Raw genomic sequence first — 28,000 nt, 5'->3', positions numbered from 1 at the left:
CATAAAATGTGGTGGCAACAATCTATATCCTGCTAGCAGAATTATTCTCAAGTTGGGGACATTGTTCAAATTTTTTGGGATTGTCCTTCAGATGGAAATTAGTATATATTTTTAAAGCTTTGTCCACACCCACTGTACTCTCTACAGCAGGGGTGTCAAACATGCGGCTGTCCGGGCTGCAGTGGAACTACACATCCCAGCATGCACTGCCACAGTTTTTCTATTAGGGCATGCTAAAACTGTGGCAGGGCATGCTGGGATATATAGTTCCACAGCATCTGGTGGGCTGCATGTTTGACACACAGGTGTGCCAGTGCGTTTCAACGCCGTTGCAGGGGCGTGCATAACTTATCCACTGCGATACCAGACACCGCCTGAAGCGTCAGTGTGCGCAAAAGTAAGCATTTCCTGAGTAAGCTCTGGGCTTCCTTAAAAAGTCTAATATTACTTGATGTTACCGATTGTTTCTCTATGTTAAAGTATATGGATGTGAGTAAGGGGAAGTGGGCGTCTTTATATCAGGATACGATCGCAATGCGAATGCAAACATTTACATGTCGGAATATACTCAGGTATTGAATTTGCCAGTCAGCGACATTCATATTTTATTTGTACTTTTATATACATTCTTTTATCATTTATCCATTTTCTTATTGGAATTTTTTCACAATTGTGGAGAGACATTATTATACATCGCTCAGTTCTAATTTATTGTCAGCATATGTGCACATTGCAACATTGTTTACCATTTTTTTTATTGATTGTTACATTTCTATTAAATTGTTTTTATATTGTCTGCCAGCGCTACCTTGTTTCTTCTTCTATTTACATGTCACCACTGATATTAGCAACTACGTTGCGTGCGCATAAGCAGAATAGCGATCCATAGTGAATCAGGCCCAGAGTCCCATATAAGAACGTATTTGTCAAGGGGAAGTTTCTGCTTAAAAATAACTCAATTCATACCATAACTGATGAAAATTGCTTATCATTAATCTTCATCTACAGTATATGCAGCTCCTTCCACCAAAAGCGGTACTGACACTGAACCATAAGGGCAGTGGCCGCTTCCAATTGTGGCCTACTCTTTGGGGATTAGGGCTTCTATTCATCCCTCACCTGAAGATCTGGTACTTCTAAACTACCGCTCTTGAAATGCCTGCACTGCATAACTCTAACAGGCACTTACAATCTTACCGCTGAGCCGGCTCTCTGATTCTTTCACTCCCCGAACCACAGAGAAGAACCTTACTACTGAAGAACGAAGTAGGACATTGCTCTTCTGCTGTGTGGTGTGCAGTGTATAGTCCATCTTTACTCCAGTTGTCTGTGTACCTGAAAATACAGCTGGGTGCAAGAGCTACATAGTTGGCTCTCCAGTCACTGTTTGAAGAGAATCGTTCACCGACAGGATTCCAAAGTAAACTACACTAGTCTACATTCACCAACAGATATTGTAAGCTTTCTTCTTGGACAGAGTCAGGTCAGAATAATCTTCTCAAGCCAGTGATAGATTAAATCAGATGACAGGATATTAAGTTTAGATAGATGTTCCCTCTTAGTGTTCAAGTAGACTGAGATAGAAAAATTATTCTTCTGAAGGATCTAGACCCCTTCTGTGACAGTGGCGGATCTAGACTTTACTTTTAAAGGGGGGGAGGGGCGGTTTGAGAATGAATACTAACTCCTTCCCTCAGATCCCCCAATTATATTATGGTCCACAGAGGCTCGCCCCCAATAATAATATTCCCCACAGAGCACACGTGCACCAGACCACCCCAATAGTAATATTCCACAAAGAGTAGACTCTCCCCAGCCAAACATGTGCACCAGACACCCCATGGCTCCTCCCAATAATAATATTCCCCACAGAGCAGGCTCCCTCCAGCCCCACACGTGCACCAGACCCTCCCTCTCATTCCACTATATGCTAATTTTGCTCCACACTATGGCTCTCATTCAGACCCGGTCGCAAGCGCTGAACGCTTGCAACCCGGTCGATGTTTAGGCCCTGCGCACACGCAGCTGCAGCACTGCGTGTGCGCAAGCCCCGGAGCGAGAAATTCTCTCGCTCCCGAGCTCATAACAAAAGGGCAGGCTGTTGATGTTGATCGACAGCTTGGCCCATTTTGTAGGCAGGGCGGGGGGAGTGGTTTCACAAACTGAGGCGTTCCCGAAGGAACACCTGCCTTTTTATGGGCGGCCGCACTGACATCAGCAATGATGTCAGTGGGGAGCTTCCTGCTCGATCAGAGCAGGAAGCTCCCTGGGGCTTGCGGTTGCCGAGACCCTAAGCAAGCCGCAAGCCCCGATGGTCTTGACCATCAACCTGGTCGTTCACTAAAGCTGTGGCTTTAGCTAGCGACCAGGAGGCCGCACTTAAAAATAGAAGCGGCCCCCCTCATTCAGAACTAGCGCTTGCTTGCGAGCGCCTCTGAATGAGGGCCTATATGCTGACATTACACTACATGCTAATTTTGCTCTACACTTTATGCTGACATTACCCTACACACTAACAAATCAGTCCTCAGATTTGACTACACCAGCTCTATCTCAATGTGTCCCTTCCCTGTTTATACTCCTTTCTCCCCGCATAATGTAATTGAAAATAAACATTTATTTTATACACTATGAATCGGACCTCAGATCTATGGGGCGACTCACCCTGCCTTCCTTCCTGCGGTCTCTCTGACTGCCTCGCTCTCCTGAGTCCTGCCTGCTGCCTTGTGCATTTTACTGCACTCTGGTGAATGGCACCAGCCATCCACAATCAGTGTACAGAGCCCACTCATCATTGTGATTGGTGATTGACCAGTGCTATTTACACGCAGCCTACGTGGATCATGAATCTGTCGCCGGCAGCATACTCTGCCTGCATCCCAAGTGTCAGGTATGCAAATGCAGAGAGTGGAATCAGGTCCCCTGCCCCGACCCAGCCGGCCCGACTGACACGGACATGGGGGCCCGCACCGAGCTGATGACCCTGACCGCAGACTGCTGTGTACTCACAGGCAAACATCTGCTGCACAGTGACCGCCTGAGCCGCTGCACTGCTGACAGCAAGCAGCACAGCTAAGCTGGCCCGACTGACACTAGTGTAAATAACTGGGCAGGACTTTGGGAATCGTGTCTATAAGTACGGGGGCGATTGCCCTTATCGCCCCCCCCCACCTTTCTCCTAACACCTTGCAGCAACAAGAATACCTTTCAACTTTGAAATTCTGTTCACACTTATTTCACTAAAACACTATTACCACCATTTGTAAGCTTATTTTTGGAGGATAAATTTACCAAAACAACAAGATTTATACAGGCATACTGGAGCGCACTGCTACTGTAAGAGCAAGGAAGGGAACTTTAGTTCCTGAACACTACACTCTGCATTAGGAGGGAAAATGCCACAAGGGATGAGTAATGCCACTGCTGGGAATCTATTGGCATGGGGAAAGGGGGTGGGGGGGGGTCCATCCCCATAAAGTTTTTTGTTCCTGGGGAATGAGGAAAGCAGTGCCACAGTGGGGGACCTATGGAGGCTGGTGGATGAGGGGTTGAGCCACTGGGAAGCAATCGGGAAGCCGACTGCCTAAATACCGGCAGTCGGCTTCTCGACTGTCTTATCCCGGCATTGGTGAAGTGCCGGGCGTCTAGATGTAGACGTCCGCATTTCCCCGACGCCGGGAGACCAGTGCCCGGCATCACGATCGTAGTGACGCCGGGCGCCGCGAGCGGACAGCCGCGCGGGGGGGGGGGTTAGGTTTAGGGCTCCGGGGGGGGACTTAGGGTTAGGCACCCCCCCCCGGGAGGGTTAGGCTAGGGGGGGGGGGGTTAACATTAGGCACCCCCGGGGGGGGGGGGGGACTTAGGGTTAGGCACCCCCCCAGGGGACTTAGGTTTAGGCAGCGGGGAAGGGGGTGGTTAGGGTTAGGCACTTACAGGGGGGGATTAGGGTTAGGCACTTGGGGGGGGAAGTTAGGGTTAGGCACCCCTAAGGAGGGTTAGGTTAGTGTATACTTACCTATCCACGATCAGGATTTCCAGCACTGTCAGGCTTCCGCTGCTTCGCACTCTGCTCCTGTCGGGCTGCCGCTGATGGGAATCATACCCATTCCGAGCCACTAGGGGATCTATTGCCATGGTGAACTGGGAAGTAGTGTTACAATGTGGGCATATGGTCATACCACCAGGCATATTTCTCTTTCATTTTTTGAAATTAAATATTTTATTGTTTAATCCAATTTGAAAAAAAATAAAAAAATACATTTTTGATTGTCTCTTCACCAATATTGCTCATTTCTGGATGGTCAGCCTAGAGTTTCTCCATGTCCCTAACTGGTGGTCTTTCCCATTCTCTATGGCCTTGAGGAATTAACAGCAGACCAAACTTTTTTTGTTGTCCCCCCTTCTGTGTCTGTTCTTACTCCCACATTTATAAAAAGACAAAATCCTTATGTAAACCATAACTACTATGTATTTGTTTTCTACTTTTACAAGCTGTACCCATTATCTGGTTTACTAAAATAAAAAATGGAAATTAGAAAAAAAATAAAAAAATTACATATGCAGATTTGATAGCATCTTACCTTTACCCTACTCACCTCTAAGTGGTAAGGAGAAGTTAAGGTCTGTCAATCTGCTGAATGCAATATGGATCTGTTCACAAAATTGCAATAAATCAGGGTGGACACAGCTGCAGATACACCTTATAGGAAGTACGTCTCCTGAGGATGCTCATCCCCTGGTATAAACGATCAGAGCTGGTCATAATCAGCACAACTTTTGTAGCGTTTAAAAGATTTAAACAAATTAAATTGGGGCTTCTAGTTCCAGTCCTCATGTGAGGAGACGCTGGACACCTCAGCTCCACTGCAGCTTCGGCTACCAAAACCTCCATGGCTGCTATGGCACCTCTCTTCACTGCATCTTGGGCAGTAAACCAGAAGAGAATATACCCAGCACCTTATGGGGAGGTTTCTCTCCCCACAAATGCCGGCAATGCAGCAGTGGGCACGCTAGGAGAGACCGTGCACAGAAGCAATATGGCCCCCCTCGCCCAAGACTCCAGTAGGAGACCCGCCCAAGCCCCTACATGTAGATGATTTCCAGCCTTTTTCTCCCCCCTCAGAGGATCCTGTCACCTAAAGAGACGTAGTCAGAGCCATCCAGGACAATATGGGTCCCATCATGTATACTCATGCTGCCAAATTAACACAGGCTGTCCAGGACATTAAATCACAGATCAAACAACTCTCCCAGAGATTTACTACTTCTGTTCTGTGGCACTCGTGTATTATCTAGTGCACAAATTACTAATAACTCTCAGGTCCTTCTTTGCCCAATTATATTCTGCTCCCCTGCTGGATATATTGGAGAAGGCTGTTTTTTGGAGAGATCTTAAGTTACCTCAAATGTCTGCAGAATTTACTTGCTTCCTCCTTATTAGCCCTTACCGCAGTGGAGGAAATTTCTGGGGTCATTAAAGACTGGAAAACCTCCTGACCTATCTAATGACTATTGCAAGGTACTTGCCTATAGAATTTGTGAACTACTACAGGCCGTGTTTAATATGATTTCGTCAGGCCACAGACCCAGACTTATTTTAATTCAGCTATCTTCAAACCTGGCAGCGACTCAAACTCCTACAGACTGATATCATTATTAAACACAGATAATTTTTTTTTTTACATTTTAATCAGACTTAAATTTATCCTCCCTTCCTTATACATGTAGATATTTACTCATGGTAATGCAATGTTTGGAGTCTTCCAGGTCCCTGGAAGATTGTTATGAATTATTTTCTTAAACTGGGTACACATGTAAAGATTTTCTGTCCAACCATCCAACTAGTTGATTGTTTGGAATAAAAATCTGGTAAGGTATGAATGCAAATGACAATCAGCGATTTGCTCCCAAACATTTAACAAACTTGTCTGAACGTCCATTTTCATCTGTTTTCTGCCATTTAGGAGCAAATTGCTGATCATCATTTACTCCGATACATTACCAGATTTTCATTCCAACCAATCAACTAGTTGGATGGTTGGACAGAAAATCTTTACGTGTGTACCCAAGCTTTAGATGCTGAAAAGGCCTTTCATTTAGTTACATGGGATCATCTGTATGAATCTTTGAGTCTGTTTAGGCACTGGAAGACTTCATCTCAGTCCTTCAACACCAATATGCTGACTCTTCCTGTCAAGTAATAGGAAATTGTTTTATTTATCCCCCTTCTCAATACAAAGAGACACTTGTCAAGGCTGCCCTCTACCCCCACTACTTTTTGCATTAGTTTTAGAACCTCTCACAATTCCCTGGCCTTCACAGGTATTAAGAGTGCGGCAACTAGAGGTTAAACTAGCTTTATTTGCAGACGACATGTTATTGTTCATATCCAACCCAGCCACTTCGATCCCTGCTATAATCTCCATCAATAACCGCTTTGGTCCATTTGCAGTTTATAAAGTGAATTATACTAAATCAGAATTATTACCCATAAATGGTGATGCCTCACTTTCCCACTCCCATCCAGATCCAAGTTCTCCATCTCTGACTCCCCTTAATCCCTCCTAAACTATACAATGTATATAGCACAGATTTCAAACCCACGCTCTCCTCTCTCTAAATTCCTCAGAAATTTAATTTCTTTTCTGCTATCATTAGGTAGAGTAATCAGTTGCAACTAAGAGCATAACCTTCCCAAAAGTTTACTTCCTTCAAATGCTTTTGGAAGGGCTCTCAAAAATAGACAAGACTTGCTTCAAAACTATATTTTACAAAATTTGGTGGACTGCAATAAATCTTAGGATAGATTATGCAAAACAAACTAAAAGCAGACAGTTTGGGCATTCCTGACATTGAGGCTTTTAGTCAGGCAGTCTTCTTTTGATACATCTCAAATTGGTTTACGCAACAAAGCACCTCCTACCTGATGTTGTTGTCACTAATATTCTAGTTTGCGATACGGTGCTCCATTAACAAAAACTTAAATCCTATCTGCAGCAATCCAGTTTTCAGCCCTGGTCTGGAAAATGCCACTTTTCTGGTCTGAAAATCTGTAGGTATTGTGGCTATCCATGATGTATTCTATCCTGTAAGCGTGTTACAGTAGTTTTCTATTTTGAAAGATAAGTTTCACATATTGCACATTTTTACATGTCCCTGCAGGTTAGAAATTTCATCCAAACACAACCTCTGGCTATACTCCCTGGGCAAGAATCAGAGAATCCAACCCTATACATACACCTATGTCCTTGCTACATGCTACCACATATAGGATCAGATATATTTATTCTGACCTTATCAGACCTAGACGAGAACCTTTGCTACTTTGTTCCTATTCAAAGTGGTGTACTGACATCTCCACTAAACTTATGATTGACACACAAACAAAAAACTGAATGTTAAGCAAACTATACTTAAAATCAATTTTGACATGTGCCTCATGTTACATACAAATGTGACTCGCGTTACATTTCTGTCCCCAGTCAAATTACTCAAACCTGTAGAATCCACTTGAATTAATCAATGTAGGCCTATTTATCTTCCTGATTAACTGTGAAGATGTATAAAATATTTCATCTGGTAATGATGGCCATTTCCAGTTGCTGCCAGCTTGCTCCATTGTGCTCACAAGTATTCACCATCTCTGATGACCTTGATCTCACCTGGGTAACTCTTTCCATCATATTCAACATAGAACCAATAACAACGTTATCTACATCAACTGAACTCACTGTGACAGTTACATTAAATTCATCAGTAGAAAGAAATGAAGTTGAAAATGTCTTGGAATCTGCTGTGATACAATTTAATATATTGTGTCCTCTATTTCATGGAATGGCCCATTTACAAATATTGTTCTTTGAAAGATTAACCACATCGCCAGACATTGAAAAGGGTGTACTTCGCTTTTACAAAAAGTAGGTGTATAAATATATATATATATATATATATATATATATATATATATATAATTTAAAGCCTAAAAGGGATACAAGAAGTCTTAACATATTGATGTGTAGTGTTGTGTAGGGTGGGGGCACCAGGCTGGTTACACTAAATACACGCATGCATGCCAGATTTAAGTAACCAGTCTACAGGGACAAGCCATGAACTACTTTTTATGCAATCAAGTGTTAAGTGTTCATTCTTGTTCGCCAATTTATAATATTGTTCCAAACTGGACCTTGCTTTAACTACGGTCTAGTACCATACCACTCCCAATACAGGGCTACTTCACACATCTCACTTCTGATGCAAAAAGAACACAAGCTGAAAAGGATTAAAAAAAATTTAAGGACTGAGATACATGGATCATACACATAAAAACACAGACTGCAGAACATTGAATGTGTAAAATATTTTTATTTAACACGTTTCATGGGATCAAGGATATTTGTAGCACTTGTTGATTTACAATTAGATCACCTGTATTGACACCTCTTTCAGTCACTACTTCCATTTTTAAAAAGCAGGAAACAGAGGGATGGAAAAAAAAGAAATTATAATTGATTTTTTTTTTACCCCTGTATGTAATATTCTGTCAAAGTGGGAATATAAAAAGGGATTTAGGCACAGAATTCCCACTGTCTGATACACAAAGGTGGAAAGTAGTTAATTCTCAATGGGCAAAGTTGCTGTACAAAATGCAGCCAGATGGGATAAATTATATGAAGCTGAGTGACATACATAATCATTCCCTTGATCTTTTTTGAGCAGCAATAGCATATTTCTTTCAAGTCCATTTCTAACAATGAATATATATATATAGCAACATTAAAATAATAATTTTCTTGTACATGAGATACAATCCTGAACTGGGATTAGGCAGCGAATACACCCTTGTATTATGCACTATTACGCACAACTACCATGTATTCACAGGCTGGTATTGTGTAATAGGATTGTGTTCCCTGCCTTAGAATACAATACATCTCTTCACAGCAGCTGCCATAACAATGCATAATGGAGTTTCAATAAAGTGAACAAACTTGTGCACGTTTTCTCCAGCTCTGCAATCGGAATACCACTCATCACCAATGACCTCTGTTGCCTAACATCAGCCTACCCCTTGCAAGGCAGGTTACATTTTATACAATACAACTGAGAGAAAGATCGACAGATAGTCTGAAGTAGATAAGTGACAAAAAACAGTGCATATCGCACACAGAGCTGCCGGTCATGTTTGAAGCAGCAGCTTGAGTAGATGCAGTGCAGACTATGGCTGCACTTTTAGTTACAAAATGCATCTGTATTTTGGCATCAGCCTTGTACTAGTATACAGTATGGCATCATAACTTTTGAAAGTTTTTGAATGACAGATTAAGGGGAGATTAGACAATGTTAGGTGTTATTTGGACTGTTAGCTGCCATAGAAAAACAGTGTGCAAGGGATTTGGCTTAAGGCTGAGACAGTGTTCAAAGCATCATTAGAAACAGTGCTGGCACAGAGATGTGAGGAGCCCTGAGCAGTACAGTTGTTCATTCATATAACCGGCCCTGCATCCCTTACTTTGGATTGCTTGCTGTAGATGGCAGATACGCTAACCTTTTTTGAAACTAATTTGCAGGGACAAAATAAAAAGTTAAATATAAAAAATGATATTTCATCAGGAGGGTGTCAAAACAGCTTCACATTCATTTGATCTAGTCATCACCACCAGTACCTTCCTACTGTACTTGAATACAGATGTTCATTTTTCTTTAGGCTTCTCTAGCTCTATAACAATATTCAGTACTTGAGCTCATTATGTTGCCTTGCATGGTGATGTTAAATCTAAATTCCACATGGACATGGTACTCTTTCTAATCAAGGGGGAAGAGGGCATGTGTAAAAATTTCATTTTTTGCCAACTGTGGCACTTCATGTAGTTTTGTTCCTGATGGGACAGAGGTGAGCGACCAGTCATCTGATGTAGGATCATTCATTTCATCTTGACCTCCTGGATCACAATGGCCTGGATTGAACCAGTGGGTTCCATTCTGTGTTATTGCATACAGCAGTGACCATTGGCATCCTTGAATCGCAGACGCATTTTAGGCCTGTACTTCTCCAGGTACAGAAGCTGTTTGGAGTTAAACGCTCCTCTTCGTTTCCTAGAAGAAAAAAAAAAAACAACACACAACTACTTTGTGTACTGTATCTATGCAAGGTTTTATGTATACGTATGGTCTGAAGTAAATTACCATCACAAGCCAACTTCATCTCAAAAAACTTCAATAGGAAAAAAAAAAAAGAAAAGGATTTGCAAATAATATTTACTGGGCCCCAAGATCAATTTTTGTCTCAATAAAAAAATTTTGTTATAAGAAAAATAAATGTAAAAAAAAGAAGCTCTAAATTGTAAATTATTTTTTTCAATATAAAAGTAAATGTATCTACAAGAACCAGCATAAACTAAGAACTTGTGTCTAAGTTGAATTAAAATAAAAAAAAGAGTGCGTATTTTAAAATTGACTTCAGCAGCAAGTATATGTAGTTGATGGTGCCTGAATATACTATCCAGGTAATGCCTATAGTGTACACATGCTATGTTCCAGCACACACCTTCAGCAAGTTAAACATATAGACACCAAATTAAAACATGATCCATTATTGCATTTTTTCCCCAGTACGCTGTTAATTTCTTGGAGCAGCAAGACATGTGAGGAAAACGGTTTAACAAGCAAGTTGTGCAGAGCCTTGTTTACCATGAACAAAGGTCTCAGGAGGTAATGTCAGATGTGAGTCTGGGAGAGGGAAATAAAGAGCGGATCTGTTAATGAGCTCACTTACTGCCTGATAAACTGCACAGCGTCCTCATACTTCATCCCACATTCAATCAGTGCAAGAGCAACCAGCACAGGGGCCCTGAAATAAAACAGTGCAGAGAGATTAGTGATGTGTGCATTTTCCTTGGGGCAGGCCAGGAGAGCAAGCACTAGAAATGCATTATTAATTGGCTAAAAACCAACACCATTTTATGTCTATAATCCAGAACAAGAGCAGTCTGCAATACAGGGCCAAGTAGTAACTAATTGTATGCATTTAAATTAAATGCCAAACTGACAAATCAATTACCAGTTAAAGAAAACAAAAAGCAGACCAAGCAACAAGCTACAATGTCAGTAATTCAAACACCATAGCAACACAGTGAAGGGCTACATTATATCCCTCAACTCAGCCCAGCATAGATCATTTCTGCCAACAACCAGTACAGCTAACATACAAATCAGTGTACTCCTAGCGCCCTTCATTTCTGTTGCCAGGAACTCGATCATCTGTATCTTGCCATATTGTCAGCTGGTGCCTTGCAACATTTCCTTATATAAACACTCCTGGCCCTATGGGTATGCAGTCGGGAAGCCGACGGGCGTAATCCTGTCGGCCAGCTTCTCGACTGTTTTATGCCGGCGAGAGTTAAATGACAGGCGTGTAAATCTAGATCCCCGTCATTTTACAAACGCCAGGAGAACAGCGCCCGGCATCCCGATTGAGGGGGGAGGGGTTGACTTAGGGTTGGGCACCCCCCCGGGAGGTTAGGATTAGGCTAGGGGGAGGGAGGGTTAGGCACCCCGGGGGACTTAGGTTTAGGTGGCGGGGAAAGGGGGGTTAGGTTTAGGCACTTTGTGGAAGATTAGGGTTAGTCACCCCTAAGGAGGGTTAGGGTGGGTAGGAGGAGGTTAGTAAATAATTACCTGGGAACGATCAGGATTGTCACCCATGTCGGGCAGCCGCTGTTGTGAGTTGAACCGCCAGAATGTAATTCCGCCCTATGTGCCCACCAGATCAAGTATAGTAAGCATTGCATTCAAATGAAACAGGTGCATGACACCAATTGAATACAGAGACCAGGTGCCTTTTTATTTTTCTAATCATATTGCAATTCACCCAAGCCATATCTTGCATTAAACCAAATAAACTACAATGTGTGGTTTAGTGCCACGTAAAGAGGAAAACATGTAGATGAACCTGGAGAAACAGAAACCAGATTTTTTTTCAATGCAGAAGTGCACCACCAATCCGGTGTCAGACATGTAAATTGATGAATTCGTCTCTGCAAACAAATGTAAGCATCCAGAAGATAAAGGCACTTTAAAAAAAGCATGGTAATGTGCAGATCTGGTCTGACATGCCACATATGGATGGTAAGAAAACCCAAATAACTACTCAGAGTACTACTGTGACAATGTACCTACCTGCCCAGACCTGCCACACAGTGTACAGCAATGCAGCAACCTGCTTCTTCACGAAATTTGTTTTTTAGGAGGTTCAGCCAATCGTCAACTATTTGTGTAGGGGGTGGAGCTCCATCATCAAATGGCCAGTCCTAAATTGTGCAAATGAGAGGACAGGTGAAGGACGTAGGCAGTTGAGTAAAAGAAAACCATGTAAGAAATCCAGATAAGAGAAAGGTCACAACCAGCTCTATATAAATAATAAACCACTATAGGACAGTAGCCGTAACACTTAATGGGGGAATTCAATTCAGCTGGAGTTGAATAGCACCAGGAGGGAGATCCCGGAGCTATCCAATTCACTTCGATGTTTACTCCGACGGGAAGCAGTTAAGTCGGAGAGTGACTGTTCTCGCGACTAAACACCCAGGTTAAGTGCCGTCCGCGAGGCTGTTAGCGCTAAGCCGGAAAACAGGCACTTTAGTCGGCTTTCTCCCTGCACCCTCAATAGGGTGCAAGAAGAAATAATTAGTTGGACTAAACAGCGCACTGAATTGAATAGCTCCGAGAGCTCCCTCAAAGAATACACAGTGAATAATGGTTAGACAGAAGTCAAAAATGCTTATTCTTGATTAGTGTTGACCAATTTCTTCATGGGATGAACAAATGCATAAAAGGTTAGCACCTATCATACCACGCAGAAAGGTTAGCTGACAGGCAGTGAGTTGGTGACTACAGAATATATTTCCATTACTTTAAAGAACACAAGGGCTGGTGTAATGCTGTCCATACACTAGTACGACCAACATAAGATGAGATTCATCTTACGATTTCCCAAAAACTCCCCGGCAGCTCCCTGACAGTCCCAGCCGCACGATTGACACACGATGTACTGTACATACGATCACACGATACGATCGATCTGCAGTTTAGGAGGGAAGGTCATTGAAAGAACACACACTTCTTCAAAATGTAACTCAAATAACGCCGGTCACACGCACGATGCATCGCATGCACAAATACACGGCACGATCTGCATACGCTTATGATAGATAATATGGGCTGCACATCTGATCATACGATATGTTTTAAGAGCGGCGGGAGCGTGCATCGGATCGTATCCTACCTAAATACTACGCGATTTCAACAATTCATCGTACATCGCGTCTAAAATCGGGCAATCGGCCCGAAATCGTGCTAGTGTATGGCCAGCATAATAGTCAACAGCTACTTTCAGTGCAAGATTTGAGATGTCTGAACTGTGACTGCGCACTCCTCTGAAACTTTTTCAGTTACTCCACACTGCCACAATAAGAAGCTGTGAAGTTTTCCAGTTACCATGATCTTTAACCATCACATCTCTTATCAGGGCTGTAACTCAACTTCCAGACATCTTTCCCCATTTCAAACACAGGGTTACTAAAAATTAACCTTAAGGTTTCCTTGGATGCCTCCACACCTGTATATATAAATCAGCTTCTCTTTCACATCTAGGGGTAAACTTACCAAGCTGCCGATTTCTATTCGATGTCGTCCGAGATCAATCTCGAAAGACAGCCCGTATTCATGTGTTTAATTTTTCGAACAGGTTACTGAATTTACTAAGCTGCTGTCATTCGTGTTGTTCGATTGTGTATTCATTAGATATTCATATTATTCATTTGTATTTAGCATTAGATTTTGACTAACTCGAACAAACACAATCACAGACGGATTAGGGAGATCCGCGATATATGCATCTGTGTCAAAAAAAATAAATAAAAATCAGTGATATCCATCTATGCTTCTGTGTTTCAAAAAAAATAAAAATGAAAACCTGTGCAAAAAAACCCCCCAAACACACGTGTGGCCCTCTCCCCAAAAGAACAACCAGCACCGGGATTTCAAGACCCAGTACTGGTTGTGCTAAATACAGGGGATAAACAACATAGGGATCCCCTGCACTAAGCACAACAAGCACCAGGCTATTCAGAACCAGTCCTGGTTGCAAGAATACAGGGGGACAAACTACATCCCCTGTATTTAGCACAAACCAGCACTGGGCTCTGCTTTTTGTCCCCTGTATTTTCAGAACCGGATCATAGTGGTCCCCCTGTAATTTAAGCACCAAACTTTCTCGTCAGCCCCAATAAAAGGGTTCCCCTCTCCAGGGCACCTCAGGCCTAGGCAGCCCGTGGCTATCCCCGGCACCCCTGGAGTGGTGGGTGCCAGGTTATTTATGTAAAGTGTGGTGCGAATGAAAGAGTTAAAAACATTTTTTGCAGGTGAACTACAGGTCCCAGCAAGCCTCCCCCGCATGCTGGAACTTGGAGAACCACAAGTACCAGCATGCAGGACATTACTGGCCAGCTGGTACCTGTAGTTCCACTGCAAAAGAAATACTCACACACTGTGAAAGTAAAAGTTTAATAAAAACACACATGCACACTCAGTTTCACATACTCACCTATGTAACCCTGAAGCCAATCATGTTCCCTTCTCCAGTAGGAATCCACAGGTACCTATAACAAAAAATTCTATACTCACCTCCTCCTGAGTATGGATCATGTCCTCTTCGTTCCAAAGTAGGCATCCATAGGGCTTGACAATACAAACCGAAAATACGCAGACCAGCAGACATTAGTACTGTCCTTTAAGAACAGTACTACCAGAATAAAGGCTACGCCGCGGGATTTCACTAAGGAAATTCCGGTACTGAGCACTCGCTGGCTGAGAGAGGCAAGCCTTCCGCCTCTCAGCCAATGAATGGTTCCCACCATTGACTTCAATGGATCAGAGCCCAGTGCAGGTTGCGCTAAATACCCCTTATGTAGTTTGTCCCCTGTATTTTGGCAACCAGGGCTGGTTCTGAATAGCCTGGTGCTGGTTGTGCTTAATACAGGTCGTTTGTCCCCTGTATTTAGCACAACCAGAACTGGGTCTCCAAAGCCCGATGCTGGTTGTTCTTTTGGGGGGGAAACCACGCAGTTTTTTTTTTTTTTTTAATTTATTTTTACACAGGTTTAATTTTTTTTAAACACAGAAGCACAGACGGATCTCACTGATCCGTCCGTGTATCTGTGTCTATTTATTTTTTTTACACAACGATGCATGTATCACAAATCTCCCCAATCCGTGCGTGCAGAGTTGTCAGTGATGGTTAGGTTTGTTCATATGTCAAACTCAAATTGACTAAGATGTTCTATTTGAGATTTCTATTTGGAGTTATTGCGGCCGATTGGCACTCTATATTTTCGGCCGTTATAACAAAACCGAATCCTTAGTAAATATCCAGGTCCTATTGATGTCTATGGCAAAAGGCTGCCGAGTTGGACCGATGGTGTATGTGTCCGAAAACATGTTACCGTCCGAGTTTCAGGTGTTCAACTGATTTTTCCTTTTCAAATGGAGCAAAGTCGTCAGTATTTAGCCTTTAGTCAATTCCGAATATGCAGTTCACAGCCGATTTTGCCTCATTCTATGTCATTTTCGAGCTTAGTAAATTTACCCCCTAGATTCTCTGATATAGGTGTATGCTATGGTAAGCTGACCCAATTCAAAAGGTTTTCAGTTTGTCCAAATTAAGCCATTACTAGTGACCAAGAACCTTCTCATTACCATGTAACAATATTTTCATACCTTTTGACACAGTCATTAGATTCAGACATTTTCAATACTAAAACAGCCAAAATTATTTCTTCAGGGCGACTCTATTGCCCAGAGCACTATAAGCTTGGAAGAACGCAACCCTGCGCCCAGTCTCAGCTGGACCTCTGGCCGTGCCGGACTCATCTACAGGCTCAGACGCAGCCCAGGGCCATCTTCACTGCGGCTCCCAGCCTGCCCTCCCATCCACTCCCAACCAGCCCGCAGCTCGCCATGCAGAGGAGAGATCCATGCCTGGTCTGATTCCTGCGCCACCCCAGGCAGCCCCTGCTCCTAAAACCTGCGACCTGGCCTTATTGCAGGAGGGGCTGGCTCTGGTCGGGTAAATCCGGGAACACCTACTCCAACACAGAGCAGGGTGCGGCCAATTCTGCTATCAGGCCCCGTTCTTCGCTGGCGAGTACTCCTATTATACTAATACACCTCAGTGCACCTGTAACCAGCCATTATACCATGTATGTACTGTACCATGCGTAACTCCTACTACTAAAATAGTAATGAGTTATTGAGTTCTATATCATACCAGCATTAGTGTGAGGCTAAGAGTGCAGTGAGTGAGTTTGTGCAAAGGAAATTCTGATCCTGCTCTAGAACTGGCCTTGACTGTAATAAGACTTATAAGTATATGTATGTCTCATATTGAACATATTTCAAATTCCTTAACTCCACTTCAACCTTCTCTTCCTGAAGCTTCGACATCTACATCACAGCTCTAACACAAATCAGGAGCAGGTTTGATAAATAAGCGTAAATACTCACTAGCACTTGAATCCCTTCCTTCTCTACCGGAGCCTTGTCATATGTGGCTTCACAAACTCTCACAAGTGTAGTGACTCCATATTTCTTCAGCTCCTGAAGAGGTAAAACATGTAATTTACAAAAAAAACCTCCAGCCACAATTCACACCTAAAATTAAAAAAAAAAAAAATAGTACCACAGACTGGTCATAGTGAAGCTGTAATAGTTTGGGCAGCATCTTTTTAAACTATGATACAATAAAGCACAAATTAAAAAAAGGGTAATATTCTAAGGGGCCATAATATTAGAATGGAAAAAAAAAATATGTAAGAGGCTAAAAGATAATATTGCCCATTTACTAACACAAATTGGGAAAGTAGAAAGGTGATTTAATCACCTTATCACTTTCCAAATCATAGGCTAGAGCTAGACTGGCAGTAGGTGGTTTTGATGTAAGTATGGATCAACATTTGAATAAGCCTTTCAATGTACATTGAATAATATAAAAGTAAGAAAAGTGTAAGAAATAAAGGTCCCAAATAATACAAAGTCCACTATAACAATAAAGAAACAATCTATTCAGAAAATTATTATGTCCAATAAATGAGCTACCTACATGTATAACTTATACTAATTATGCTATTGACACAGGCTTAACACTAAGCAAACTGTTGAATTAAATAACATAATTATATATATATATTCTAATTAAAAATAGGTGTCTTGGAAATAGTTTTAGTTATTTGAAAGGGTTTTGTTTTATTAGGTTTTCTTGTTATCTATAGGGCCCTGCTATAAGTTGTATCCATATCTAAACTAAGGTTATTATTTGTTTTAATTCTTAATAACCTAACTATTAAGTAATTATCATAAAAAAATATATATATATATTTTATGTTTTGGAATAAATAGCACTTCAGTTACATAGATAATATATATTTTTTATATCTGTGTATAAGTAGATATTGTTTTTCTATAAGGTGTATATATCTGGACCAATTGATAAATGACAATATAGACACATTGAATGAATTCAACATCTAAACACTTGCAGACTTCAGATTGGTCCTTATATGAATAAAAGCCAACTGGGAGCAATAGCGGTCAATCCTCTAAAGAAACCAGCCGTAGGAAGAGACGGAGAATCGCATCAGCTGACCTTGTTCCCAGTGATACGCATGCTAACCGTCTGGAGGCACTAAAGGAGGCATTCATAAAAGCTTGGAGATAAAATTGTGAGAAAAAGTACCAACCAATCAACTCCTGTCATTCTTCAAACACAGCCTGTAAGGTGACAATGACAATTAGGAGCTGATTGGTTGGTACTTTATTTTATCTCTCGAAACTTTCATGAATATCCTGCAGCACACAAACCGCCGTATGCCATGATCAGTGGTATGTGGCACGGGACTATTAGGGCTCAGCTGTGGGCTATAGTTTATTGCAGTTGGAAGCAATGTTTTGCACTACTGCTTGAGATTTGCTACCGCTAATATTCACAATTACCGGCACGGCAGGATTTACTTTGTGTGCGCTTAATACAGGAAAGGGGGTCGTTCTCTGTTGCCATATACTTGGAGATTTTAATTGGTGGACTTTGTTCCTAGTAAGGACCGAACCGGGGAGGATAGGTATCAACAGACCACCAACATTTTCTATGAACAATTATTATTAACATATCACTATTAACCCACGAGTATTCATAATTTCTCCAAGGCTGACTATTTATCCTTTAAGGAGATCTCATTAAGGAGACTTTATATTGTAACTCCAGAATAAGTTCATACTAACACAGTTGAGAGCATCTATAAATATTTATAAGTATGCAATTGGATTTTATGTTTTTTCCTGTAGCCACAGATTTAATTATTGGATTGTGTATGCTTAAAAATATGCTGTGTTGAGTTCCTGTTTTACATGTACTATTCATTATATGAGTTTACTCTTTATTATTTTAAGACTTCATTGAATAAATGAATAAGTTTGTATGCATAGCAACACCTTTATTTTTTCTTCTATTCTGGTTTACTTCATTGCAAGAATCCATGTCTTGCTAGTGTAATGGCAGCACCTGAGTGCAGATTACACATTTGTATTAAATTTTATATAGTGTCCATTTACGAAGTAATTACAGCCTAAACATGGAGTACCAGTTTTCAATGTAAAGGCAACTTTTGCATGAAATCCTAGTGGAGTTTAATTTCTAGTTTTACAAGACTAAACCAGAAACCAGAGTACACACTAGACGATAGGTCGTCTGGTCCGGCGTATCGGACGACATATCGTCCACATCGGACAGTGTGTGTCGGCTATGTCGCTGTGACATCGCCCATCGGACCTGCATGCAGCATGGCCCCCGCAGTCGGTCCCGGCATCGGCAAGTGTGTATGCGCGGGTTCCTTAGTTAGCGATATCGTGTTCAGTACACACCCAGCATAAGTTTTTGGTAGACACTGTGCCCATAACTTTTTATCTTGGGAGCATTAATAACAAAATGAAGGGATTTTATGGAATCTGATTGATTTTATAGTCTATGTTTACCTATAGTAGTTTTCATATTAGGCCAGGGTTGTGACCCAGCCCCAACCACCCCTTCCACAATTGTTACACAGTAGGACGTCGCTGTGACCATAGGATTTGTATTAACCATGATATTCCAAGTTTTAAAGGAACTAAATGGTCTTATTTTGCAAAACCAATAAGTAGTAAATAATGAGCAAGATCCTGGGGTTATATTTATTCTACAGAACCTACAGTGGTGACAGTTCTAGTGACATGACGGCCATATATGGGTTGTGTATTTCGTGGGGTAAGTTGGCATACGTTTCTCTTTTTACCACTATAAGCAAAACACACTGCTTTTTTGTGGTCTCAAACTTTGGCAAACTAACCTGTGGGATACCAGTGACACTGGCTTAATAGACTATTTAATAGGTCTCTTCAAAAAAACCAACAAAAAAAAACAACACATGGGTAGGTTAAGGGGCTGTGATCAATTAAATATTCTCTGTACTGTACATGATTTGAAAAAAAAAAAAAAAAAAACAATGAAAACAAGTTACTTAAATATCAAATATAAATAAATCAAATATGTACATAGTAAAAAGAACACGTTTTAAATGAACAACCAGTTTTGTCTGATACCACTCACCTCTGTGAACTTGTTCAGTGTGGCATTAGTTGGATTGTGGGTGATTAGAAAACGCATACACTCGTAAGATATTTCAACTGGAGCTGGACGGTTCATTGTGATAGTTTAAAAAAATAAGGTTTATTTATTAAAAAAAAATTCACAGCAGAAAATATTAAAAAAATTCTATAAAGAAAAAAATAGATATTTGAGGTGGGAGGAAAAACAAATTATTGCAAAATCCCAATTGAGAGAGGTTTGTTACTTAGAGATACGCACTCTTTCTGATGTGCAGAAGAGCATCTAATAGAACCTCACATAACTTCTGGGAGAGAAATAGGGCTTAAAAATATAAATGGATAAATAGTGACCAATGGTCTCTACTGCAGTGAGGCACTCATTAAGGGAGAATATAATTTCCCCTTTAAAATCCTTCCCTTCACAAAAGGAAAAATAAAGTAGTGAAAAGTATGCGGTTGTGAGGTGAGATAATAAATAAGAACGCCCATATGCTTTTCTGAAGCGGACGAGAGGGAGAGCAGAAACTGGAGGAGGTGGGCTCAGTGTGTCCACCGAGAGCGCTCTCCGCTCACTTGTCTGCCCCAACGTTGTGCTGAGCCTGGCAGTACTCTGTCCTTATGCGCCGAATCGCCATAAATGTGCAACGTATATTCCAAGAGTAACCCTGAAACAAAGAAAAACATCATGTTACACCCGCTTAGGCTACATGCAATATCTGCTATACAAATATATTCAATTCATCAGTCCTATGCACACACTATATTAAGAAAAAGTAGATTAGGGTGCAGAGCCCCACTAATGAATGAAAACTACAACATAGGTCAGACTATAAAGAAACAGTGCACATTATCATGGGTAGAAAAAAATTGAATTTATTAAGAAATAGACATAATCTAACGTGAAACAAAATGGCAAAAATGAAGGCCCTTGTTTCAACCCCATTTATTGGGTGTCTGTAGACACATGTAAAAGTGATCAATTTGTGTTTTAGTATGGGCTAAATTAGTTTTGTCGTCTATCATCTGATCAGAAATATGCAATTATATGTACCCTTAAAGTGGGTGGTGCTGCTGCTTATACAAAGAACAACGTACAATCATGGAAAGTTTTTGGGCTAACCATATAACTTTGAAATTCTGTAAACAGGCAAATTAAAAAAAAAAAAAGAACTGGTCACCGACAAATTCACTCTCTTTCATACATGCCCTCATGTGTTTATTATTCCTGACAAGTCAACTTTTTTGCACAAAAATCAAGCAATGCTTATTACCCTATAATTCACATTCTGGAAGCAACCAAATGAACAGGATAAATGTGAATAGGTTCCTAAAACTGTTTTATCTTATGTAAGACGTAAAAGGAACATGTGAATTGTTTCCTCTAAGCTGAGTGAACAAGAAAAATAATAATTAAATTGGATTCTAGCTAGCTAGGAAAAATCCAGACATTATGTGGATGCTTTAAAGTTTTCCTTTCCAAATTGCTCAAATTAGAGGCAACATTTGGTCACCTGGGTTGTCTAGTATTTTATTCCAAAACATGGAATTATCTATCTTCAGGGCAGTACTAAATATTCATGAGTGGTAATGAGTTGGAGCAGCCCATGCACTGCACAACCATTGCTCCTGAGAAAACAGACAGCAGATTGCCAGCTTTTAGTACACTGGTTCAAAATGATCACATGGATCAGTACCACAGCAGCATTTGCCCAAACTAAAATCTAATTTAAATAACGCTTAAGGCAGGACACAGAGGCAGCACATTTACCGCATATATTTAAAAAAAAAAAAAAAAATTTGCTTGCAAAAAACCCTGCATGACAAAGTACACTTTGAGGCTGTCAGAGTTACACCTGTCTTGCAGACAATCCTTATGATTTTTTTCAAACTGCACGTGCGTTTGAGACGAATATACGCAACTACACACTTTTTCATCAAAGCCTACCCATCCCTCCTCCCAAACTCCCTTTCTCCAGCTGTTCACCCCTTCTCCAAGCATAGAAGCACTCACGGGCTGAGCCCACCTTCCTCATGTTCATCCCTAGCACTAGCCTTACTTTTAGCGACCGACTCTGTGCTCACCCTTTGTTGGGTACAGGCTCATTGAGAGCTGACTGCATTTCCTTCCCTGTTATTCAAATACATTTGCCTGGCAATATACAGTGAGTTACCCTACCCTTGCTCCTTGTCCGGGCCCTACCTAGTTTGGCGGTTCATTGCTCTTTGTTTCCCAATGATAGGTCAACTTGCGCTTACTGCACCATTCACGTCAACGTTCCTCTGTTACTTGGTATGATCCCTATGTGGCACCTTAAAATAAAGTGTATTAATAACTAATGACAATTCAGCCATACATAGCTCAGCAGAATCTCTGAGAGGACGGCATTTGGTCGTGGGCACATAGGCTAAATGTTCTGAAGGCATGCAGACGGATGTGAGGGCTATTCAGAGGTGAGCATATGTGGAGATCTGCCTGATTTCAGATGGATCTCTTGCAGCAAGGATAGGGCTGGTGCAGAAGCCTGCTGAGGACTACTTTCACAAGCAGATGTATAAGAGCAGTGCAGCCACATACATGTGTACAACTCAGTAACCCTGTACAGGCAAAGATCCGCATTTATGTCCAAGTACGCCATGAAGCCACAACTGAATCAGCCCATTTATATTTTAGCACCATGATTTGAGTTGATGTGCTAATTCAGGAGAGGCCAAATTGTACCATTTAGTGCTGTACTGGTTTCACAGGAATTTCTCATTTTTAGCTGACCCATTCAATTTTATACCCCATTTTTGGGACAGATATGGTTTTTTATTATTATTGTGTAGTTCATCTATATAGGTTACATCAGGAATTGCAGACAAATCCTTCCCATGGCAATTTACATAATTTAACGTAACTAACGAAAAAAATATAATCTTAAAGTGCCCATACACGGTGCGATTGGCACCTTGCGCTGCGACGGCCGATCCAACGGCCAACATATGAAGCGGTCCCCCACAAACTGAGCGATCCACTGCCTGACCGCCCAATATGCTGGCACCTTCCTTGCCCACCCGCATAGCGCTGCATGGGTACATTGCATCCCCAGATCAAGTGAACATGCAGTAAGATCTGGAGGTGCGATGTACGACCCCACGGGAGCGTGCACTGTCAGATATCATGCCCATACACTGTACGATATAGCAGAGATATCGTACCAATCCGTCAGATGCGGTGCTGTAATCGCACCATGTATGGACACCTTTAAGGCGGGTGCCCACTACACGATTAAACAGAGCGATTGAATAATAACAGTTATCTTGTTAGTTGGGCACAAAATCGGGCAGCTTAATGTAAAAAAGTGACCAGCGATGCGCGCTCCCGCTGGTCATTTTTGACATCTATTATCGTCCGAACATGCTGGTCAATCTGCCGATAAGGACAGATTGGCCATGTTCGGGGATGAGGGAGGGTGCCTACACTGAACGACTGATCGGTCAGTGTAGGCACAGCACAGACTGTGAAACGACTGTACGATTACAATGTCGTAATCTTTCAATCGTTTCAGTCTGCTAGCGGATACGCACCTTTAGACTTACAATTATAAGGATGAAATACATGAAAAGTACATACATTTTAAAGTAGTAATTTTTCTTTTGTATCTCCTATACAATTTTTTTTCATCATGTATTAACATGCTAAAGCATGTTTTAGCTAAAGCGAAGACTGTGGGGCCTTGTGGGATAGCTGCTCTGGGTGTTACTAGACCCAGAGACTGCTCTTCCTGCAGGAAACTTCATAGTCTAACTTTCACCCATCAATATAGAGGATAAAAAATAACCAGACCTGGAAATGCCTCCAGCAGCACAAGACAGAGTAAAGATGGCCCTATGTGCTCAGGAAGCAATTCCCCATCTGTATGCTAGCAGGCTCCTGCCCATCACTAGCTGGCCATACACTAGAAATATTTCCAGGCAATCCCGAAGATTAACGATTGTTCACAACCATTATAGCTCAGTGCATGTACATGAAAAGTGATCTGCCAATGCTCAAAAACACACAAAATGATAGTGATCTTTTGATTTCCACTTTCATGTGCTGTATGTTCAATCTGCAAGAACAATATCCTGAAGATTTAAATTTAATTGCAACAAACTTTACATTGTGACATTAAATCTCTCAATGTATGAAGCCACTTCAAAACCTTCTGCATCTCTCAGACCACTGTACAGATGTCGGCTTGCCTGTAAAAATCTGTCAGTGTATGGCATTGCTAAGTACATTCACTGCCTGTGATTAACAGTGTGCACTAAGAGCACCAAAGTAACATGCAATGTACACTTGGGGCCTCTGCAAGCAGAGTGGTGTGGACATATTACTATGACACTAAGGGGGCGATTGAGTTCAGCAGAAATTGAACAGCGCCGAAGCTCCCGGATCTATTTCATTCAGCTCGCTATTTAGTCTGACTAATGATTTCTTCTTGCACCCCTTCCTGAATGTGCGAGGAGAAATCAGACTAAAGTGCCAGCCAAGAGGCTGTTTTCCGGCTTAGGGCGGCGCTAAAAGCCTCGTGGCCGGCACTTTAGTCTGAGAATGCCGGTTCTCACAACTGAACACCCAGGTTAAGTTGCCGCGAGAACCGGCATTCTCAGACTTAACTGTTTCCCGTCGGAGTAAACATTTTGCAATCTCTTAATACAGCTTGTAATTGGTTCTCCCACTCACATCCCTCCCCAATTTGTCATCCAGAGCTGTAGAAGAAAATGAGCCCAAGGACATATAGTTACATGGAGCGTTCCTAAATTCTTTTTTTTACTTTGTTGTAGTACAGGTTTAAGTCTGATAAGCAAGTACTTTAACATATATGTGTTGCATACAGCCATGGGGATGCATACCATATTAGTAACTTCTAAATGCTATTTAAAATATTCTACTAACTGAATGTAGAAGCAAAAACATTGAAAGAAATGTCCATTAACAGCTATACACCGTACAATATATGTAAACAGGAGTGGTGACAGAAACAGGGGTGCTAAGCTATAGAGAGCACAGCCGCGTGTCCGTTTTCTCTCCCTGATTTAAGCCTTTAGGGTCTGGCGTCTCCAAGGCTATTAACGCTACTGTTGTGGCCTGGCATAAAATGGTTGCCCTATTGACGAGTTGTCCCTTCCTTCACCATTTTTTATCATTGGCAGGGATAGCGAACCTAATTCCAGATCTACACCTTGAAACATGGTCTGGAAGCGGTCTTTTCATAATCACCATAGTATCCCCAGGAGGAATTTGCAACTGAGACACTGGCTTCAATGTTGCTTACCCGTCCATTTGAATAAACCACCTTTTCCAACATGTATTCTGTCCCAACTTCAGTCTTCCAACCATAAAGGTGGAATATCCTTAGTGGTACGTTTACTTGTAATATAAGCTAAGAAGGGAAGACTGGCCTGTCAAGTCAAATGGGAGATAGATTTATCTAGGACTCTGACTGATGAAGACTGGGGAGTTCTATTTCGTTCATGCTTTCAGATTTCTCCATGCATAAATCATTCAGAAATGTTTAAGCTGCGCATATTTCACTCCTGCTAAGCAACACAAAATTTGTCCCTCATCTTCCAAATTTTTCTGGAGAAACTCTGGTCTTGTTGGTGATATCTTCCATGTTTTTAGGGGCTGTCCAATTCTTCGCCCTCTTTCGGAGGAAGTGTTCGCTTGGATTAACAGAGTGACAGGAGTTCTAGAAGCTTTGGACCCTCTTACTGCCCTACTACACTTATGCCCAGGTGATCTATCAAGGGGAGATATATTATTGGACACATTAATTGCCACTAAGGCCGCTTCTTTGCCCACTTTGCTAGCTATTGAAAATAAGATGTAAAAGCATTTTACGTTTGAAACTGCTGGCTGTAAATACTCTTCCTCTGCTCTTCTCCCTTTATGATATGGTTCAAATGGAATGAGTATCGGGAGGAACAAGGTCCTTTTTATATAGTAAAGCTATAGACTTGACGGGTTGGGTATGAAATATCGACGCCAGAAGACCGAAGGTTCTACAACCCGACTGTGGCTGGTTAGCACCATAACCCTCCCTTAGTGGTGCCTATCCCCTCCCTTCCTGCACCCTAAACTTAACCCTCCTGGGGGAGGTGGGGGTGCCTAACCCTAACCTCCCCAGGGGTGCCTAACCCTAACCTCCCCCCAGGGGTCCCTAAACCTAACCCTCCTGTCGTCCCCTCTTCCCACAGCTAATACCCAACATGCCCCGCTTATCTTGGTTTGGGATGGTGGCTGTCGGGATTTTGACGCCTATCTTTATTCCTGAGTAGGACTTTCGACATTGGGATTCCGATGACTGGCATTCTGGCCACCGGTGGATTACCTACATCCCAGACTTGACTATCACCTAACCCCTGATGTTTGCCGCTATGTAAATCGATAAGGATTGCATTGTTATGCTTCTACTGTGTAATATGTTTTCGGAATGTATTCCTTTCTGTGTACCCCCTTATTTTGGTCCCCTTTTTTCTTTTCTGTATCCCCTTTTCAAAATTCAATAAATATTATTGTTGAAAAAAGTAACAGGGGTGCTGAAAGTTATTCATGTAAAAAGCTTTTATCCTTTTATCAGCTTAAGGCTATACATGACACCATGCCGATGGTGGACACATTTCTGCTCACCACCTTCTGAGGTGGAGAGCAAAAATGTGCAAAAAGTCCTGGTTTTGGGGCATGCTAACCTAGACTTTAGACAGGTTTAGCCTTTTTACATGGCTAAATCCAGTCTACATGGGTGCATCATACGCGAAGAGGCATGGTGGCCCAAAAACAATATATATTGAATATAATCCCCTGATCCCCCAGTAGATCAGGTGCGATAAAACAATTGAATTGCCCCCTTAATATCTGGATAGATTTCAAAATATACTGCAAAGAAGGCTCCCCAGGAGAACTGCATAGAAGAGATACAGAAGTACTGTATAGGCAATTGGTGGTTATTACACTGCTGCACTAGAATATGGAAGCATATGTTTTACCAGATAAACATGCTACAGTTATAGTCTGATAGGTCAAAGTTAGATTACGAAGTTAATGATTTAACAGGTTATTGAATAGGCTGCACAGCTAGCTTGGCCAGGCCTCATGCTGTTGGACATGGGTCACTTAATAGGACACCTAATTCTTACTCGTTCTGTCAGTGAACTGTTGAGGTTAATGAGATCCCAATGCATTACACAGGTGTAACCTGAAGGGTAAGGCCTATACAGAGGCTCAAACAACACATAAAAACCGGTTAATCTTTCCAGGGTGACTCAGGTGTGCCAGCAAACCAATTTGCTGCCAAGACAGTCATGTAGCAGAAAAACGTATGCAAATATACATTTAGTAAAGCATACCACAGCATTGACTATATGTGGTGACAAAATAGCAATTACAAATTAGTTTTAATCAGCATTAGCAGACTAGTTTTGCTGATTTATTACTCTGTACATGACTTTACTCAAACTGTAGCACAGCACATTAGGTAATGTAATGTTAACTTTGAAAGCATTGGGGGGTTTGTTATATAAGCGGACAACAACTTTAAAGGAGAATTTCATCATTATGGTTAAAAATGTCTAAAAGCTAACGACTTAGCATCACTTAGAGCCACTATGTGTAAAATACAAGGGTAATCCAAAAAATTAAAATTTTTTTTTTGAAACACAAAATACCTTGGTCTATTTCTCCACATAATCACCTCCGTCACACTTAAGCATTTATTATATCTGTCCACGTAACTTAGAATACCCTTGTTCTACTCAGCTGCCTCCAGTCCACTGTACCAGTTGATAACAGCAAGCTTTAACTCATCATCACTTTTAATGTTTTCCGTCCAGGAACCCTTTGGGGGCAATTAAATTGTTTGGGACACCAACCCCGCTGGGCATCTATAGTATTGAGCACCCGACAGAGCAATACAATTGTTGCTCCATTCGGACGCCTAATACTGGGGGGGACACATTTCTTCTCGCAGCCTCCTGAGGTGCGAGAAAAAATATGTGCAAAGTCTGTTTTGGGCGCCAAAACAGCTGTTTGGACACCCTAACCACTTCTTTAGACAGGTTAAGCCGCTGTGCGCAGCTAAACCCGATGCTTGTAGCCGCGTTAAATACTAATGAGCGCCCGAACGGAGAAACTATTTTATTTCATAGGGTTGCACAATGCAACAACGTCGCCAAAAACAACCATAACAGCACGCCACTCACAGTATTTATAAACCTGGTTATAGAGACTGCCCGACTAAGAATTGGGAAGGGGGAATGACCTGCCTAACGGTACTCTAGATTACCCTCG

At 41.7% G+C, this 28,000-nt stretch overlaps 1 protein-coding gene across 1 annotated transcript in view; it reads right to left on the bottom strand.

The window, feature by feature from the left end:
• Positions 1–8,341: 8,341 nt before the first annotated feature.
• Positions 8,342–28,000, bottom strand: part of PTP4A2 (protein tyrosine phosphatase 4A2) — a 56,308-nt gene continuing 36,649 nt past the window's right edge. Inside the window, exons 2-6 of the mRNA XM_088451239.1 lie at positions 19,688–20,351; positions 16,558–16,650; positions 12,175–12,305; positions 10,772–10,846; positions 8,342–10,092 (exon numbers count right to left, since the gene is read on the bottom strand). Coding sequence (XP_088307365.1) covers positions 9,984–10,092; positions 10,772–10,846; positions 12,175–12,305; positions 16,558–16,650; positions 19,688–19,783 — 504 coding nt within the window. The 5' untranslated portion in view covers positions 19,784–20,351 and the 3' untranslated portion in view covers positions 8,342–9,983. The remainder of the gene's footprint in view (positions 10,093–10,771; positions 10,847–12,174; positions 12,306–16,557; positions 16,651–19,687; positions 20,352–28,000) is intronic.

Source organism: Taudactylus pleione, unplaced genomic scaffold (assembly GCF_031769625.1).
Source record: "Taudactylus pleione unplaced genomic scaffold, aTauple2 ptg000541l, whole genome shotgun sequence".
Taxonomy (NCBI): Eukaryota; Metazoa; Chordata; class Amphibia; order Anura; family Myobatrachidae; genus Taudactylus; species Taudactylus pleione.
This window is presented reverse-complemented; position numbering and strand designations above follow the sequence as displayed.